The sequence below is a fragment of the Podarcis vaucheri genome (genome assembly GCF_965113315.1).
Source record: "Podarcis vaucheri genome assembly, chromosome: 12".
In the NCBI taxonomy this organism is placed as follows: domain Eukaryota; kingdom Metazoa; phylum Chordata; class Lepidosauria; order Squamata; family Lacertidae; genus Podarcis; species Podarcis vaucheri.
In genome coordinates this window covers 49,831,142-49,850,872 of record NC_138750.1, presented here as the reverse complement: position 1 = coordinate 49,850,872, position 19,731 = coordinate 49,831,142, and the positions used below count along the sequence as shown (strand labels likewise).

Here is a 19,731-nt window from a genome sequence, read left to right as displayed (position 1 = left end):
TTTGGGGGAGGGGGGACAAGATCTGTATTAAGGTTGGGGTGAAGTGGCAATAGGTGCACTATGCCTCGTGTGTGTGTGTGTGTGTGAGAGAGAGAGAGAGAGAGAGAGAGAGAGAGAGAAGGTTACGAGAACTGCTGAGGGATATCCCGCAACGTGGGGGGTGGGGTGGGGAGTTGATGGACCCCATGTAAACAGCTTGCTTCTTTGTGTTTCCCTTACACGTCTGTGCTCATTTTCAACCTTTTTTGTGTTTTTCAGTTGTGTGTGCGTGCCTGGGCAGAAATTAAGTTTGATAAAATAGACAGGTTTACAGGAATGGGTTATGTGGGTATTTGAAGAAAGAGGCGCTGGGGGGGGAGTAAGGGGGTCTGCTTGCAGCCGCATTTTGCTTTATTTTAATTAAAAACAACAACAACAACAGCTGTGCTGTTTTATCATTACCGTAACTGGAAATGTGTTATGCTGTAAACAGTTCACAGCATCAAACAATACAGGAATCCAGTCAAGCTAACATTATCAGGTTAAAAAGTTCGGAGCAGCCAGAGCCAAGGACATCTGGGGCTGGTACTAATGGTCAGGGAAAGCCCAGGATAAATAAATGAGGATTTACAGTACTCATTCAAAAGGGAGAACATTTCGCACACAAACAAACACACAGAGAAGGTCACATTAACTGTCTTAAGTTAAGTGGTGGTTGTTCTGAATAGCCTGAAAGTGAATCCTGCTGTTTGAATGCTGAGGTGTTCACCAGTACCCTTGCTCCAAGGTGTATGTTTCTTGAACAAATGAGGTAATCAGGGCAATTAGTGTGTGGAAGGCTGCCAATTAGTTTCAGAGAGCCTGTAGTGTTTCACTGAACTTCACATCCCCAAACACATTCTCTGTAATAAAATAACAGCTCTTTTTCTGTAGGTTTGGAAATAGCTTAGGCTGCATTCTATAGGGCTTGCGGTGTTTGTGAGTTTCACATCAAGTGAATTGAAACAGTGTTGCATCTGTTGTAACTCTGTATTATTAATGAAAATAAGCATTCACATAGCACATATATGTATTTCCAACAGTAGTAATCACTTACATATCATTTTTAAGTATTCAGACCACTTCAAATTAATTCTCAGTAATCTTTATGTTGTCCAATTATGGTAAATTAATATTATTCACTTATTATGCAGTGGGAGCTCAAACAGAGTGGTTACTTGAGGCCACCTAGTTTGGTTAGACCTTTTCTGTAACAGTGATGTGGTTAATGATTTCATGGCAGAAAAGCCTTCACTTGCATTTGTTTTCTTTGAACAAGTGATTAATGCTGTTTGCCTGAACCAAAACAAAAGAGAGCCTCTCTGATAAACCTGCAGGCTATATATAAATGTTGTTGGGATGCATCTCCTTTAGGTTTAGAAATGAGATGATCTTAAGAAGAAAAATAGCTGTCCCCAAGAAACATAAAGTTTCTTGGTGCCTCTTGCTGAAATATATAGACTGGAGATAAGTGTTGTCTGTGATAACTAAGCTAAAGAAAACATTTAATATAACACAAAACCTATGGAATGTCACATCCTTTGGGATTTATTTTCTTAAGGTTTCATGAAGGCCACAACCTCTCCATGGCTGAAAAGAATTGATAAATTGATGCAGGATCAATAGGTTAGTTACTGCTACTCATTGTGTTGAAAGATGGTACGTTCCAGATATTAGGCCCAAGAAGAAGTAACATTTAGTGTATAAAAACATCATACCCATGTGGGTGTTGCCCATGATGTTTAATGTTTACATTATGTGTAACATAATGTTTAAACTTGATCACTTGTCCCTGTCCATAGAATATTAGCATGCCTTTCATCTGCATCACAGATTCTTAAGGTACTAATGCTACATGCAGAAATAACCAACCCACTTTAAAAGTGATGCAGGCAGTAGGTTGTCAGTTTGTGAGGACTAATGAGACATAGGTATTGCCATTCTGCTGTTCATATAAATCACCCTGTAGCCTTTGGCTACCCATTTTAAAATAATGCTGATCTTGATGGACTGTTGATAGAATCTCACACTGAAATACTGTTTCTAATGAAGTAGCAAGAAATTTTGAATGCCCAGGTTACTGTGCTGCTGGAATGTTTCCAGGTTATGTTTCTGTGTACAGTGGTGATTGTTTATTCGGGCATTTATATCCTCCTATTCTGTGATAAAATCAAATGTGACATGGCTTCCAAATAAAAATATATATCACAACAAAATTAAAAATACTGTAGCATAAAAAAAAATCACATATTGACATAGAAATTTGGGAGAGGCATTCCAACTCAATAGGTGAAGCACATTCATTGTCTGCAAAAGGTTCCCATCATGTCCAAGTAGGAGTTTGAAGATTCCTTTCTGAATCACTGGAGACTTCCTGCAGGTCCGTTTTGGCAATACTGAGAGAGATGAGTGGTTGGTTGGTCTTACTTGTTACCAGGCAGCTTCCCATGTTGCTATTAATTCTCAAGCTTTGATTATGGAAGAAATAACTATTTCCAATATCCCTTGAAACATAATCCTCCCACATTTGCATTAAAGTGGTAAAATAATAATTTTCAAAACCCTTTTGTCACTGGTTAGTTGAATTCTAATTTTCTTTACCTTATGCTATTTGTCAGCAAGGTGAAAAAGGGGAAGGTGGAAAGTATTTAAAAGAATAGAACAGGCAGAATTTATTTCAAAAAGTAGTGCTGCAGAGGATATCTTGGGCAGTGCATGTATGACATGAACAATCTCATTCCTGACTGGATGGCTGAGATAAGATTGTATTACTGAGTATGTGATTAAAAAGCTCAGATAGTTTCAGCATTACTAGGTTAGAATGGCAAGTTTTGGCACATCCCCTAGGTTGCAAAAATGACAGTGGGATTGCTAGATTTGACAATTTTGTTCAGTTTCATTATTTTATTTATTTTATAAAATTTATACATGGCTTGATTGGAAAAATACCTCAAAGTAGGCTTTGAATTTTTCTTATATTCTGAACTATGTGGAATCTTTGGAAGCATTCTTGCTCATTTTTTAATTAGCAACATGTACTTTATGTTATTGTATAATCTTCAGAGGATGAATTTTAGTACTCAGCATATATGCTATATAATGTGACCATGGTTAATTTCATTTTGGATTAATTGTTGGTATTGTTTGAATAGCCACCAAACTCCCATAATGATGAATTTAAAAATGCAGTTATTAGCCAGTGATGGAGGTGCTTTCCTCCTATTTAGCTGTTAATCAGGAAAACGACTGAGTGTTTTCCAAGTGCCTGTAGACTTCAAGTTCAAATCAAATTGTCATATTTTCTTACTAATATTTATATTTTATGAACATTATTATTTTACAAAATATTAAAATAAGCAGAAACTTTTGGAGTATACTGTGAATATACAAGAATAAAGCTTTATTAATTTTGAGGAAAGCAAGACCACATCTCTGCTGTTATAAAAATCATTGGATTCCAGCAACATGTGAAGAAATTTTGTATTTGGTCAGGGCTTTTTAACAACACTGTGCAAGCTCGGAATTAAGAGAGACGTGTAACAGAATGAGATAATATTGTTAATGGAATAATGAAATGTGCAGATAAATATCTGGGTTTATGCAAAGTAAATGGAGATTAGATATGGCTTTAAAGCACACACTTCAGCCAGGTGTGTTTATGATAAGGAAAGTGAACAATGATGTGAACTAAGGAAATTGCTGGTTTTGCTCATGAAAATTAGCAGAGGTTTGGAAGCTATGAAAGAACTCAGCGATTAGGTTATTTCAACAGCAAGTGAAAATCCACTGCAGGAAATTACTGGTTGAAAAGAATCATGTAATTTGGTTGGACATTTTAGCTGTTAGGCCAGAGGACTGTTTCATATATGCCTGTTGTCATTAACCCATCTAACAGGCCTATCCACCCAATCATCTGCTTCCCATGCTGTGCCACAGAACTCCTGATTTAAAAAGCAGACTGCATTGTGGATAGTGTGTGAGAAGAACTCTGTTGTCAGGTCATCACAGTCAAATTCTTTGGGCCACCATTTGCTAGTGGCTGGGTATAGGTAGATGCATAATGCCAAATTTAGACGAGGCTCATTTTTTCTGTAGCCGCTGTTTGAGAACTTCAGTGCTCGAGTCAGGTGATCTGCATGTACCAACCTTTCCACATGGCATCCTGTTTCAATCTGTTTCCTTCCTGCCTCAGTGTCTCAGCAGTTTTTTACCAGAACATATTAGAACTGGGTTTCCTGTTGCTTGTTTTCTTCCCTTCCTGTATCTGCTGGCTTTCCTCAGTTAACTGACTGACCCACTGGGTCCATTCCTGGCTTAATATTCTTTGTTATGATCCTGTCCCAACCTTCTATTTTAATACTGCCCTTCCACTCCTGTTCCTAATGCAAACTGGTTTGGCAAATCTTATATAAAGACTGAAGAATTGTCCTCTGGGACACTGACACCAGGAAAAGTGAAGAGATCTTCTGGATAAACAGAACTGTCTGCTTCCCTGAATCATGGCTGCTGATTTTGGTGGTCAGAATTGTCATAATATTGCAGATTTGTTTACTTGTCTTTCTGATGACTATCTGAAATTTATAAAGGATTCCAGGGAATTTTCATGAATGTGCTCTGAATTCATATGGAGTGCTGCTCAGGCCTCCACCCCTAGTTAAAGTACTGGTCTAGACCAATGCCATTCAACATGGTGCCCTCCAGAAGTTTTGGGTTGCAACTCTCATCATCCTCAGCCAATATGGCCAATGGTCAGGAATAATGGGAGTTTTAAGGTAAAGGGACCCCTGACGATTAGGTCCACTCGTGACCGACTCTGGGGTTGCGGCGCTCATCTCACTTTATTGGCCAAGGGAGCCACCGTACAGCTTCCGGGTCATGTGGCCAACATGACTAAGCCACTTCTGGCGAACCAGAGCAGTGCATGGAAACGCCGTTTACCTTCCCGCCGGAGCAGTACCTATTTATCTACTTGCACTTTGACGTGCTTTCGAACTGCTAGGTTGGCAGGAGCTGGGACCGAGCAACAGGAGCTCACCCCGTCGCGGGGATTCGAACCGCCGACCTTCTGATTGGCAAGACCTAGGCTCTGTGGTTTAACCCACAGTGCCACCCGCGTCCCTTCAATGGGAGTTTTAGTTCAAAACGTTTTTGGGGACTGACATCTCCATCACATGGCTAGTACGCAGCAGTATTTTCTGTTGTGTGCCCAAGCACCAAAAGAAGCAGCTGCGCACCAGCCAGCCAGCCAGTTTGTGGAAATGTCTTGTTGCTGTTTTATTCTGGATTGTTTCATTTGATTCTTTAGAGGGGTATAGAAATGAATAATAATAATAAACCCCACCACATAAGAAAGTGACTAGACAGAGGTGGCACCCATAACCTGGGTTTAAGGTGCCATGTGGTGATTAGCTTATATAACACTGGTTATCTAACACTGGTTGTGAGCAAGCCATCATTTAGGAAAGATTGACTACCATTACTATTTTTGTGTATGTGGGAAATGCAACGAATTTTTGAAGAATTCTTAGTTGCCTTGGAACACAGCTTGAAAATCCCTGCTCTGCTAAACAAGGCTTAATTTTATTCTGCAATCTTAACTAATTGCTTATGCTGCAATAAATGTTGTAGTCTTTAAGGTGCAACAAAACTCTTTATTGTTGTTCCTTCTGCAACAGATTAACATGCCTAGCCCTCTGAAAATCTTAACTGTTAACTTCTCTGTGTGTGTGTTTGTTAAAAAGAAGAAAGAGCAGAAAGGGGTGGGGAGCTTGCTTTTGCATTTATACTTGCTCTGCCAGTCTCCCTCCCTCAAACCTAAGTCATTTTAAATGGACAAAAAAGGAAGCACACTGCTTTAGTAATTCTTTCCACATTCTGATATTTCCTGAAAGAGATATTGTCTCTTGGCTTTCAGAAACATGAATGCCCGAGGGATTTTTTTCTTTCATTACACAACTCGTCTTGATTGCTTAAGATCAGACAAGTAAGCATATTAGGAATACCAACTATTGCTAAAGTAGGTGACTTATTGGGGGGACCTTGTAACATTGTTGCCTGATCTTTTATGCTTGCTATTCTTGTTTCATCTTTGACAATTAAATGATAATTTGTTTTACATTTTATCTTCCAGAAATAAATAATCAGAAATAATCTGATACATTCAATAAAAAGTAGATGTTGTGTGTTTTATTTAAAGGTATAAAACATGCTCTGTAAAGGATAATTCGGATACTAGAATAATAGTATTAAAAAATTGTATAGTTGTCTCTTTGCCATTGTAGAATAGTTTATATCTCTCCCACCTTTTATTGGATAATTTGTTAGGATGTGAATAACTTAAGGCAAGTCATTTTTCTGCTGTGGACCTGATTTATCACTGTTGCAAAATTTTATGCTTGGGGCATTTAAGGGAGCATTGTTTGCAACTTAGCAAACTAGTTCTTATATACTCAAGTGTAATGTTACCTTTGCCATAATGCCGTTTTGAGTTTGAGTCATCAGTTGCTGCCCCATTATATTAGCAAATAGCTTTAAAAATATCATTTGTGCAACACTGGTTCAAATGAATATAGTTGAAATGTGTAGTCAAACCTTGATCTGACTTCCTCATGCAAAACAGTTGCAACACATGAAGGGGACATTAAAAAACACAATCAAGTTCATCAACAGTGGTTTACAGAAACCAGACCTATGTTAGGTGACCTGATAGTTTCATATGTTGCCATGGAAAGGCTACAATTGCAGCTTTTGGCCTATGAATGTGAGAGTACTCCCAACAGAACTTGAGTACAGGCGTCATCCCACTTAATGCACAGTTGACTTGTGTGCGACTGCATGGCACTGGGAAATACATACGTACGTACCAGGAAATGGGGGAAAGTCCTCAGGGCTTGCAAGGAGACTCTCCCTGGAGCCAGAAGAGGATGTCATTGGGGGCACAGAAAGCCCCCAAAAGACCAGAGGCACAGCAAGGCTTTGTTTAGGTTGCTCAGCCTCCACACCTAACAGCTGAAGTGCACACCTTCCAGCCAGCCCCAGAGCTTCACTGTAGATATTTCGGTCTGGATTGAAGAGAGCTAGAGAGCAGGAAAAAATGGGTGTTTAGAGGGTGTTCCCCCTTTTGTGATTTTCACTTATGCGCACAGGGATGTTTGTATAGATTCCTGCAGATTCCTGTCTACAATGTAATATTATAGTTAACATTTACCTATTGTCTTGAATCATCTGATTATGTTCTTTTGACACTGTATTTTGATCAGTATGGCCTAGCTAGTGGGGTGCAGAGAGATCCCATGTATCCAGTTCACGCTATGCTTACCTGCAAGTGAATGTGCATACTTTGGATTACAACTACATCTGTACTTGTGTATTTATCCTCACAGGTCTATAATCAATTGAGGTGGGGCTGGGTGCATCCACATTGCGTATGTCTCTGTGCTCTGCTATGGCCCTTCTCTGGTTCTCACTCATCTGTCTCGAGAGACTATGGAGTACATCTCCAGGGGTGAAGTCAAACTGCTGCATTAGCAGCACCAAATTGACCTTCCTGGGGAAGAAGCCTGGGCAGTGAGTATGGAGGTCTTGGACTTCCCAGATGGCAAGACCCCCTGGCCCTTGCTGATGGAAAGTCGAGCAATACGTTCGGCACCAGCTTGGCTGCAGAAGTTGTGGGAAGGAGGCATACAAGATGCCACCCAACTGCTTTAGGAACTGCACTCCAGATTTGGCAAGGATTTGCTCCTTAGCATTTTCTTCTACCAAGGATATCTCCCAAGGCAGCACGAGTTTGGGAGCAGAGTTTTGCTTCTCCTAGATGGGCTACCTTCCTTGGCTGATGAGCTCTACCAACCTCTCACTTCCCAGAAGCTGCCTTCTTGACCATCAGACCCACTATTGGTCTTGTCCACTCAATTTACTAGAGCCTGTCTTTGCATGCAGGTACTATTTCCTGCGTAGTACTATCCATACATTGGGGGCATGTCTGCAGTGGGGCAACTTGCCAAATGTGTGTTGCCTGTCTCCATGAGCTGCAACCCTGAATGCTCAGGGTCATAGTTTATGGGGCTAGCCAGTGTGTATTTGGAAAGCTGTCCTGCTGCTGCCATGCCCCTAATGTGTGGATAGCATGGGGGGGGGGCATAGCAGGGCACCACTCATCCCTCCTGGGAGGCTGAACACCTGAATAAGGCTTTACTCTAAAACAATTCTACTGATATTAAATCTCATGGAAACAAATGGAATATGCTTTCAAGAAGTAGCCTTATGATGGTGCAGTAAGCGTACCTGTCAGCTCATACTGAACGTAAACTGCAACATCTGAACTGTGGATTTTTTCATTTCTCACTAATGTTCTCATTGTGGCCCTTAACATGCATGATAGCAGGAAGATTAAAGTATAGGTGGTAGTTTTGCATGCTTCAGCAGTAATTGACTTAAAATGTGAAAGTCTTTTTGACTAATTTTTGTATTGTTTCACTAATCAATATTTAATATGGTTTTCATAGGATATTTAACATGACACTGATATACTGGACAGGTAATTTCCATTATTTTGAAAACCTAATTTAATAGGGTGAATCCAGGTAACTGCCAGCAATGATCCCCTCTTGTGGCTGCAATCCTATACTCATTTATCTGGGAGTACATCCCATTGAACTCAATGAGATTTACTTCTGTGTAAACATGTATAGGATTGTGCTGTGTATCTCCATGTGCCATACTGTTTTGCTAAGGACTTGTTCAGTTAATTCCATTTCTTACATTAAATTTGTAAGATTTTTGTGGTGAAAGGGCAATTGATCTTGACAGAAATCACCTTTCCAACTTAAGTGATTTGCTACCAAAGCTTAAAGGATAATATTCCCCCCTCCCTTTTAAGGTTCAGTAATCTCTCTTTCAAAGCTAAAGGCTGTTCGGTCTTTTGGATAGTTTTACAGTACAATGCTATATATATCTTCTTGGAAGTAAGCCCCATTGAGTTCATTGGGGATTACCTTTATGTATGTTAGCATTGGATTGCAGCCTTAAAGTACACTTGGAGCTGCTGCACATGAATTTTTTCCTACGCTGGCTTCATGATGTGTGTGTTAATAATGATAAATATACTCTGTTGTCACATACAGTGGTGTACATGTTTATTGCACACAACAGTGGTTGGTGTAGGAGAAATATCACGTGTCAGTGGGCCCTTGAACCCTGCTTGTTAATTTCTCCTTTTCCCCGTCTTCCGTGTGTGTGTGTGTTTGCTTGCTGCCTCCTCAGCTTTAGGTGTAACTTCTTGCAAGATCTGGAGGAGGGCTTGCATTTAAGCATGTCTTTTTCCTGAATAATGCATGAATTTTGCAGTCATTCTGGTGCATGAAGATGTGCAAAGGATCATTAGTATAATGAAATGCAGATTGATGATGTCCAACTGACTAAGCTGTTAACATTTTATGAGCAAATAACTTCTCTAGTTCTAAAATTGTATTTTTCCCCCTCAAAGGTTTTGACGGTGCTTTATTATGTTTGTCCTTCTCTTCCAGTTTTTGAAGGTTTTTAGTTTTGTCTAAATTGCACTGGAAACTGCATTGGGCAGGGGCCTGACTTTTTCCTGTGTTTTGTTTAGCACCTTGTAGATGTAGGTGCATGATTTAGAATAAATATGAATAAATATTAAAATGAAGAATAAATATGAATAAATATTAAAATGATTTCTTCCATCTCCCCAATTTGGTTTGTATCACTTTAATTGTGGCTCTTCCTTTCTTGTTGGAAATGATAAAAAGGGCCTGTATCTAAACAGCCGGTTGTTTTCCTGATGCTGTGAAAAATGGCTTAAATAAAGTGTTCATTTTGCATAACGTTTGACCATGATTAAAAGGGAAGGTTAAATTGCACCATCAGATTAAAATACATTATTTAAGTTCAGCTGTTCTATGAGTGTAGTACATCTTTTAGCCAGAGCTAACACAAAGATGAGGAAAATCTAAGTCCCCTTGGGTCTGCTTTGAGCTTAAGAATTTTAATAATGACTAGTGGAGGGAAATTCTCACTAACAGGTTGACCTTTTTGGAGACATCTTCCAAACTGCTGATACAATTTCTGTTGGTTGCTAGTCACAAGAAAAGTACATGTGAAAAGGGTCTTTAGCTTGTAGGAAAGGTTGTTTCAGAGGAATGCTCCTTGCTCATATCCATGTACCAAAACATGCAGTATCCTCAGCCTTAATTAGTAAGTCTAATTAAACAGAGTCAACAGAGTATTTTTCTGTGTTAATTTCAAGTATTATTTACACTACATTGCCTTGCAATTTGCAAAACATGCATTTGTTTTTGGCTGTAGATTTCATAACCTAGATTTTTCAAACCCCAACAGTCTTCTAGTTAGATGTATATAACAGTTCTCATTCCTAATTTGAGAGTTGGTGTATTGTCAAATCTCCCTACATCAGGGATTTCCACACAGTTGTTTTAAATGCTGCTCAAACTTCTTTGCTTAACTTTATTGCTTTCTTCTTTGTTCTGCAAGTTCCTGGGTCTCTTTCCTGGACTGTCATTGTTTTGGAATTCTTTTTCGGGTGGGGAAAATGAATGTTGCCTTCTGAGTTGATAGTCTTTTAACCTTGGTTTCAAAGTAACAATTAGCCATTGTTCTGTTATTGAAGCTAAAAACTCACATGTTAAAATCAGAGCTGGCACCAATTAAAGAAAATTTAATTGATTAACTATGAGCTATAATTGTTTAAAATGGTATACAAATAGAATTATAATTCTGAACAGTATTATTTGTTTTTAGATTATTGACACATGAATAAGACACCATTTTAGAAGAGGCATTCTTTCCCATGGGGGAGAGGAGGAATACCTCTGTTAAAGTGTTGTCTGCCTCCCATGTTTATGTAAGTTCTTGTACTAGAACAAATTCTGCTGTTAGATGAACAGTGGCCATCTTCTTAACTGAAAGGTTTTTAATTGACGAAATGCTTCAGCTCTTGTTAAAATGGAATTTGAGGAGGGGAGGAAATGGAAAATGTTTCTTGCTTAATAGATTCATATTAATTGTGAAAAGATTTGGATACAGTGTAGTTTCTTGGACACTGTTCCCTAAATGAAGCACAACTTGATTTTCTTATGGGAGCAGTATGGTTCATGCATGGGCAAGTATGGTTGAAGGTACTGTCAGGTAATTTAAACACAGTTCAGATGACTTTTGAAATGCAGAGTGATGATTTTCGAATAGAGCAAATGTTAAAAAAAGATACATTTGCAAATCCGTTTTAATATTCTTAGTAGCATTAGATGTTAAATGAATTAACTTTTTAAAGACTTTAATTTGATTATAGCACAATCTTTGTGTAAGGTGTTTTATGAAAGAACAAGTTAGTAAACTGCTGCAACATTTTACTAAATATTCTACTAAATATTACCTGACTCCACCCTTCAAACATCATCTTCCTTTACTTACAGCTGGGTTTATGACTTTGCATGCATTTCATTGAACTGCAGTAGGTGTTTGATTGTTTGCTGGAAGCATTTTGGAATTCTCACTAGGTTTGCATTTCGAAGGCACTTAGTAGGCCCCTAGCCTAGAGGATGATTTTTTTTATTTATACGGTGGCTTTTTAGCTAACAATTAATGGCAGATAATGTGGTCTCAATTCTCCTGTTTTCATATATCCGCAGCATTATTTTTTAAATAGAATCAGAATTAAGTAATCTTAACTAAAAGCAGCTCTTTTTCCTCAGACAAAATATCCCTTCCCTAAAAATGATTTAAGAATTTTGCAGGCTTAAATTTTTCCATTACAATTATTTCTTCTAAGACTAACTCATTATATAAGGCAAATTCTAATATTTAACACTTGGTTTTAGTTTATCTTAGGAACTTCTGGGAAGTTATTTTTTTGAAGTAATGCCCACAGAAAGTGGAAGTTGTGCCACTGCTCGCCAAGCCAAGCAGAAACGCAAATCTCACAGTCTTTCTATACGAAGAACAAACAGTTCTGAACAGGAGCGATCAGGATTGCAGAGAGAGATGTTGGAAGGCCAGGTAAATTTGGCTGGAATTTGTGTGTCTTATGTTTGTTTAAATTCTCTACTTAATCCTATTAAGGCAAGTTACAATAGCTTGATAACAATCTATTGAGCAGCAAGACTAATTCCATATAATTCCAAAAAACAAAATATCTTTTTATCAAAAACAAAACAAAACAAAACTTGCCAAGGGTGCATGGAGGGTTTCCATACTGTGAGGAGTGGTGAAATGTAAAAGGCTATAACTCCTAGTTTAAAACTTGGGAATGCCTAAGCATTCAGTCCTTCACCTCATTTATCCTCAACACATCCTTTTGTGAATGTTCAGGTGAAACGAGGGGGGGCGGGGAGGTGCTCAAAGCCACGTCATTGGTCTTCACTGCTGAACAGAGAATCAAGCCTGTGCCTCGGCTCAGACAGTTAAGGCATCCTCATTATTGAGGCACCCACCATTCCATGCTACTTGGTTTATGATTGAATCATGGTCAAAATAGCACTCACTTCATCTAGCAGTGTTCTGTGACTTACTAATAGTCCCCCCCCCCCAAATCAACACAACAGTGGAGATTGAAGTATGATTTAAATTTGAACTCTTCTTTGGTATAATGGGAAAATTATTTCAGGATAGATTTTGGAGTAAAATTACAGAATTGGCATTAAGGGTCAAAAATGCACTAAAGCAATATAAAGCACTCCAAATTTTTTTAATATTTTTTATTCTTTCAAGGATTCTAAACTACCATCATCTGTAAGAAATACACTCCTGGAACTTTTTGGCCAAATAGAAAGAGAGTTTGAAAACCTCTACATTGAAAATCTCGAATGTGAGTTGATCTTTATATAATGTATTGGAAAAATGTTTGAAAAGTTGAAAGGGCATGGAAAGGCATGGAAAATATACTAGATGCATTATATTTCAGCTAATTATTCTGGTCCCCTGCCCCCATACATGATTGTGAATTAACAGCTTAGTAACAACTCTGAATGGACACTTACATTTCCCAAGTTACATATCCACGTATCACATGTGTTTGAGGTCCTAGCACTTGCATTTTCTAATTCCTTTTAACTTGATCCGTACAGTCTGTCATGTTCAGTATGCAGGTATATAGATAGATAGATAGATAGATAGATAGATAGATAGATAGAAACAGCATTTGGATGTCTGATATGACTTCCTGTTTAATTCTTTATTTAACTAAGTATCAGCTACGCTTCAATATTTTAAAGCCACAGCAGTTTAATCATAAGGCAGCATAAAAATGTAACTATGCATAGCAAGGCATAATATGTTTGCTATATAAGCCCTCTACAGAATATGTAGAGCTGCCTGCTTTACCCCCACCTCCATCCTTGAGTTCATCTCCACCCCTGCTGACTTCATCTCCAGACCTTTGCACATTGAACACAAATCCTGAAAGGGGGAATCTACATGTTCTTGGCTGAATGTACATAGGCTCTCCCTTTCAACTCCCCCATTCTTCTTGTGATGGTTTTCTTGATGTCTGGAGGGGATGTTGAGGACAGAGCCAGCGTGGGGGGCTAACTTCCATGGCTTCTTGGAATTTGTGAAGAATTATGTCTACTTTTTAGGGCTGTATAATATATAAAATTCTCCATTATTATCATTACTTGTGTTTATTGATTCAAAATTGCTGTGCCAGATATCTAGACTGGATGCTCTCTCTTTTTAAACTTGGCAAAAATATGTTAAGCTCTAATGCTGGGTTCATTGTCTTCCAATCTGGAGTGGAATTACATGCAGGAACAAGCTCTTTGGCAAGCGGTGACTTGCTGATTGTGGAAGAGAGATAGCGGTCTTTCCTTCCTGAATTTTTATTTGCATTTACTAATGGCTCTTTTGCATCAGAGTTATTCCCGTTGGAATCGTAGTTTTGAAGCAACTTACTCATGGCAAAGCCTGCTGTGAAATTATGTCTGAATCTGATGGCTGCTGGTTTAAGATTACGCTTACTACTTGTGGTATACAGATAAACCGCAGATGCAAAAAGCCCTTTTGGTAGATGGAAACTGGAGATTACTAGGCTGCACAGTTGAGACCTTGGATATAGGGAATGTGTGATAATTTAAAAGTTGTGATTGAATGCCTATTATCTTCATTAACATTGATTTTTATGCTACTGCTAGTACGTAGAGAGATTGATACACTTAATGAACGCTTAGCAGCTGAAGGCCAAACCATTGATGGAGCTGAACTGAGCAAGGGACAGCTGAAAACAAAAGGTAAGAAGAAGGTGGACAAGTATACCTCTCTTAGTTGGCTTTTTATAACTTAAGTTGGTGATTTGTTGGAAGGGTGTTATCACAAATGTTCAAATAAAATAATGAAACAGCCTTTAAAAACTCACTCCCTTTAAATTTATTTGTCTTAACAGCCAGTCATAGTACCAGTCAGCTGTCTCAGAAATTAAAGACTACTTACAAGGCATCTACCAGCAAGGTATGAAACACACTGAACCTTTTATTTCCCTGCAATATTTACTTGCTGGCCTAAATTTGGCAGTTTTCTGTTAAGTACTTTCTATTTGTAGATATGCTTAGTGAAGGCTAGCAAAATCGTTGGCGTCTGTTTTCCGCTCCTCTGAATTGTTGCTTCAAAATAATGTAATGAACGCATTGGAAAGGAAAGGAGGTTTGTAGCAAGGGAGAGCTGTGACAGGGTTTTAAAAAACCTGTTAATAGAAGATAGAAACTAATAGCATTTTGATTGTGAGGAATTCTATAGGAATGTAGTTAAGTTAAATAGATGTTACATCCATTTCCCCCATGAATTTTACTAATTCATGGACATCACTTTTGTTGTGTCCTCGTTCAAAATGTAGATTCATAGAACAGATGCATCTTCTGATTGCAGTTACCAGTGACCTGATCGATACTTCGATCAATAGTGTGTTCTTGCCTCGTGGAAGTATTACTCAGAAAGTCACATACAAACCGTTCATGCTGTTATCTTCCACAGGGCTTTCAAAATATATTGCTTTTTAGGTTCAAATGTAAACTTTTGGTGTCTGCTGTGAACAGAGCTAAATAAATATTATAAATTCCTATGGTGGCAGTGTCAAATATAGGATCAGACACATCACCCTTACCCAGTGTTGATCATTAAATTACATTGGGTTTGCTAGCTGCCCCTATTTACATATTTTGCTTTCTGGCTGGTTTCCGGAACAGCTAAGGTCAAGACCACTTTCCCACCTCATGTGTTTTTTTCTGCATAAACAAAGTTTGGAGTTGGTCAGCCTTTCTTCTTTCTAGGAAACTCAGAAAGCTGTTGCAATCCAGCAGGGCTTGTAGCTTATACTCCCATCTCCACTGCTGAGTCTATGCTGAATGTTGCCCAAACCATTGCTACTTAGAGAGGTGGCCATACTGGGAATTAGAAAAGGACTTTGATTTCAAATTTGAAGGCCCCGCCCCCCCATTTGGATTGGGCCAGGAATGAGCTGAAGAAAGTGTGTGGAGCACTCTTCAGTACAGAATACTTCAGGGTAGTTTTTTTTTAAGCTTACTTTTGATCGTACTTTTTAATGCACGCTTATTAGGCAAATACAGTCAATAGATGAAAAAGTTGGTAATCGATCAGATGTAATTTGAATGTGCAAACCTATGAGAAAATGCCGAGATGCTTAAATTTGATAATGAATTGTGTTTAGTGTTCATTTTCAGTTTAATTTTCATTTTTATTTGTCTTTCTACATAGTTTGCAATGTCAATATGAATGTTGTGGGATGTAAATATCTCCTCCATTTTGCATTAATGTATTATTAATCTATTAATTATGAACAGCAGTTCACTTTCTTAAATAGTCATTAAAATAAAGACATTTATTATTAAGTGTGTGTGTGTTATAAATTGTTTTTCTTTTAAAGAAAGTGCTGAATACCTATCTCTTCTTACTTGCTATGTAGCGTTCAAATTCTTTCCCAGGCAAATCAGGTGGACCTCGCAACTTCAACGTGGGAAGCTGGGAAATATGGGGTGGAGACTCCTGGGTAACTGCTTTGCTTCCCAGTGTGCTAGTATGCATGCCCAGCTAAACAGTAGTGAGCGGTGGAACATGCAGAATGCCATCTTAACCAGTTTTCTTCTATGGATATCATATCTGTCAACTGTGCCCTCTTGGAGGACCTTGTGCCACCCATCCTTAACAATTTCTTGCTTTTGCTTTTGGATACTAATTGATGAGGTCAGACTCTGAAAACCAAAAGCAGCTTTCCCCTCATCACATTCCTTTGCTACATTTGATGAAGGTGTTAGCACCAGTCTGGATTAATACAGACTGATGAGTTCATCCCAGTTAAAACAAACTAGGACATTACTTTCTTTATTAAACTGAATAAATTCAGTATAATTCTCCACACTGCTTTTCTTGGTTTTTAGGGGTTTTGAAGCCAGTGGGTAGGTGGGGAGCTTATCAAGTGTACCTAGGATTCAGCATATGCCGTATTGCAGAGAACAAGTAGCAAAAAGACTGGTGTTCATTTTCTTATGAAGATGCTGCAGAAAATCTTGGACTACTTAGTAAAGGACTAATTCAGGACTGCTGCAGCTGGAACTAAAATCAAGCAAAGTTCGAAACCTCACAATAGCTCATATGCAATGTATTAAGCAGCGAGAATAACATTAACGAATGGAAAATTATAAAAGATATAGTCTTTTCCTTGGACATTCCTTTAAGAAGATTTTGTCTTTTAATGACTGGGAAGTTTATTTAAGCAAATGCGTACCCTACTCTTTTTTGTGTGATAGCAACACAGAAAATGCATTGACTACAATTGTGTAACCGAGTCCTCACTTCATAAGCCAGGACATGCAGCCGCTTAGTTCATTTGCAAGCACCCCTTCTGCTCCTGCATCAGTTGAGTGGGGGGGGGGGTAGAAAAGCCCAAGAAAGCGCAGTTAACTAGTTCAGTGCTGACTTTTGCATCCTGGCTTGTTTGGAAGCCACAAGCCATAGTTCCCAGCTTGCACGTAATGGGAACTTGCAGTGTTCTGGTTTCCTTCCCTGCTGGTGTGAAGGAAGAAGCTAAGGGGCTGCATGTGCGTATATAAGGTCTAAGCATTTTCTGGCTTAATAAGCCATGCCTTAATTACATAAGCTGGACATTGAGTGAAACTTGTTTCTAGGTAACACTCACATCATAATAGATTCTTCTTGCCCTAACATGCTAGGTGGGAGAATCTGTGTTAGATTGTTTCTGTTCTAGGCATTATCTCAACAGTTCATGGGGTTTCTGTCCTGTCAGTGATGCAGAACTTTTCTCTAGAAGCAATCTCACCAGCGCTGGCAAAAGGGACCTTAATCTCAAATACAATCTGCAAAACATGGGGGGGGGAGGCGGGGGATTTTATTTTATTTTTTTCTGCTCAAGGGCTGCATAGCCCTGCAAGCAAACACTCTGGGAGCTGCTTGCCTAAAGCAGATGGGGCTGAAGTAAAAAGTAGATGCTTCAACCGATACCTGTGCAGGCAGTTACAGACCCCATAATGCAGTGGAAAGGGAGATATATTAATCCACAGTACAGTGATGGGCAGGAAGATTTAAATCACATTATCGGCTCGTTGCCACGATGGGGATAACAGGGGAAAGGTATGCCAGCCAAAGACGCTTATGGCAGCAGTGGGACTAGGATGAGTTGGTTCCCCCTTCGCAAGCACTGCTGATTGCTACTGAAGATCCCATAAGAGCCGCAACTAGAACTGCTCTTCACCTAATATTCCACATGATTCATTATTTTATTTTGCTCTCACCACAATAGATGCCACATCTGCCATAATCGGGATGGCTCAACCATTCCCTCTCTTGTCCCATCTGTCTGCATGAGAACCAAGCCCATTACTAACTGGCAGGCAGCGATAGTACATCCCATGCTACTAAACTGGAAGCCTGCCTAGCAACTGACTAACTAGCACTCCATAGAAGGTGATCCCATGTGCTGTGGCCTTGGGCCAGTTCTGCAGTGCTTGGGAGCGATATGTCCTGCTCCACTGACACCTGGGTGGGGCATACAGCAGCATAAGTAGTAAGAAATGATTGCTAATCAATACGCTGGGTGGTCTGGGAGAAGGAAACGGACATCTATGCTTGGAACGTGATTGCCATGCATAACAGACATGGAAACAAATGGGAATACATGCTCTTACTGAGGCTAGCAGCCGTTAGAACAACTGCTGGTGGCACGTGCTACTGAGTAGCAGGGTAGGTTTGCAGGAAAGCAAAGGGCAGGATCCTCAGACAAGGAGTATCAATTGGAGATAGACCCTACTCCTTATATGAGGACCTGCAGTCATCCCAATACTGTACCAGGTTTTTGTTTCTTTCTTTTGGTTGTACTTCACTTTAATGGATCGGATTTGAAAATAAATTGCCTTTCTAGCTTAGCATACTTTCCATATCCGTAACAGATTAGTAGAATTCTGTAGAGTAGGGCAGGAGGACTCTCCCAACTGAAATAAAGCAGCCAAAAAGGCAGGAAGAAATAATGTAAATGTCTCCCCCCCAAAAAATATATATATAACAAGCTGTGAGGTTATATGTATGCTTGAGTACTTTTGCTTCTTAGAATTCAAAAGCGTTAGAATATTTAGTTTCCTCAGAAGTTTAAAGAACTTATGAAATCTTCCCATAATTCATTTCCTTCTGTGAGGTGAGGTGGGTGCAGGAGCCTAGTTGGACTCTTCCCCACTTCTTATTTAACAGTTGAGAGGTATCGGAGTCCTGTTGCTGTAATTCTACTGTTCCACTTCTCATGCGTAACTCCATTTTGTTTGAAGACATTTATTAAGTCTGACAACTGCATTTTAATACTGCCTTGAAAATTTTATGATTAATTCCACACTATGGTTCAAGTACTAATCTTTACCTAGTTCTGCAAGAATTAACCTGTTTCCTTTTCAATGCATCCATAGTAATTATTGCTTCTACTTGCTTTGAAACAATTCTGCTCATTAACCACTTAATTATGATTCCATCTAGGTCTCATTTCATCATTATAAAGATTAATAAAGAGGGGAAAAAATGGAATACTTTCACTACCCATAGCATTGCAGTCTTCTTCTAGTCCTTCCTGTTTTCTTTCCCCCCTGAATTTAATTTAGTATATGGTTAGAACATCTTTTTCTTTTGTTTTTTAATCACTGAACAAGCTTAGGGCCTTATTTGTAATAACAGAATTGGAAATAATCGACCTCTTGCTTACAAGATGGTACATGTTGCATCCAGGATTTTGGCTTAACTAGACTCTGATTACCAAATACTTTATATAACTACTTGTAATTTTAAGACTGCTTCTGGAGTTCTTATTTTTTTTAATTAAAAAGTTTAATATAGTAGCCTCCCATCATGCATTTTAATTCTCTTAATGATTTTAATAATCTGAAATAGTTCAGAAGGCGTATATACATAATAAATAGTATATACACTTCCCTGATGGTAGGTTCCATTGAACTCTGGCTTAGACATGGATAGAACTGGCTTCACTGTAAATTTCCTGTTGAGGAAAATACATGAGTGTAGCAATAAACAAACCTATGCTCAGAAGGGAGCTCACCTCTTTGAATATATTATATCCTCAGTAAGGAGTCCAACTTTCCAAGTATACTGGAATAACTCACATGTTTTGAAACGCTTGCTTGCCATGTTTTCTTTCTGTTTGAAAACAGCTCTTAGAAATGCACC

At 38.8% G+C, this 19,731-nt stretch overlaps 1 protein-coding gene across 2 annotated transcripts in view; it reads left to right on the top strand.

Moving 5' to 3' along the window:
- Positions 1-8,532: 8,532 nt before the first annotated feature.
- WDR37 (WD repeat domain 37) overlaps positions 8,533-19,731 on the top strand; it is a 40,276-nt gene continuing 29,077 nt past the window's right edge. The window contains exons 1-6 of one of the 2 annotated variants that reach the window (XM_082192474.1): positions 8,533-8,554; positions 11,871-12,048; positions 12,760-12,856; positions 14,181-14,276; positions 14,429-14,493; positions 15,962-16,045. In XM_082192474.1, the coding sequence (XP_082048600.1) occupies positions 11,911-12,048; positions 12,760-12,856; positions 14,181-14,276; positions 14,429-14,493; positions 15,962-16,045 (480 nt within the window). In that variant the 5' untranslated portion in view covers positions 8,533-8,554; positions 11,871-11,910. The remainder of the gene's footprint in view (positions 8,555-11,870; positions 12,049-12,759; positions 12,857-14,180; positions 14,277-14,428; positions 14,494-15,961; positions 16,046-19,731) is intronic. The other variant, XM_082192475.1, reaches the window with a different exon arrangement.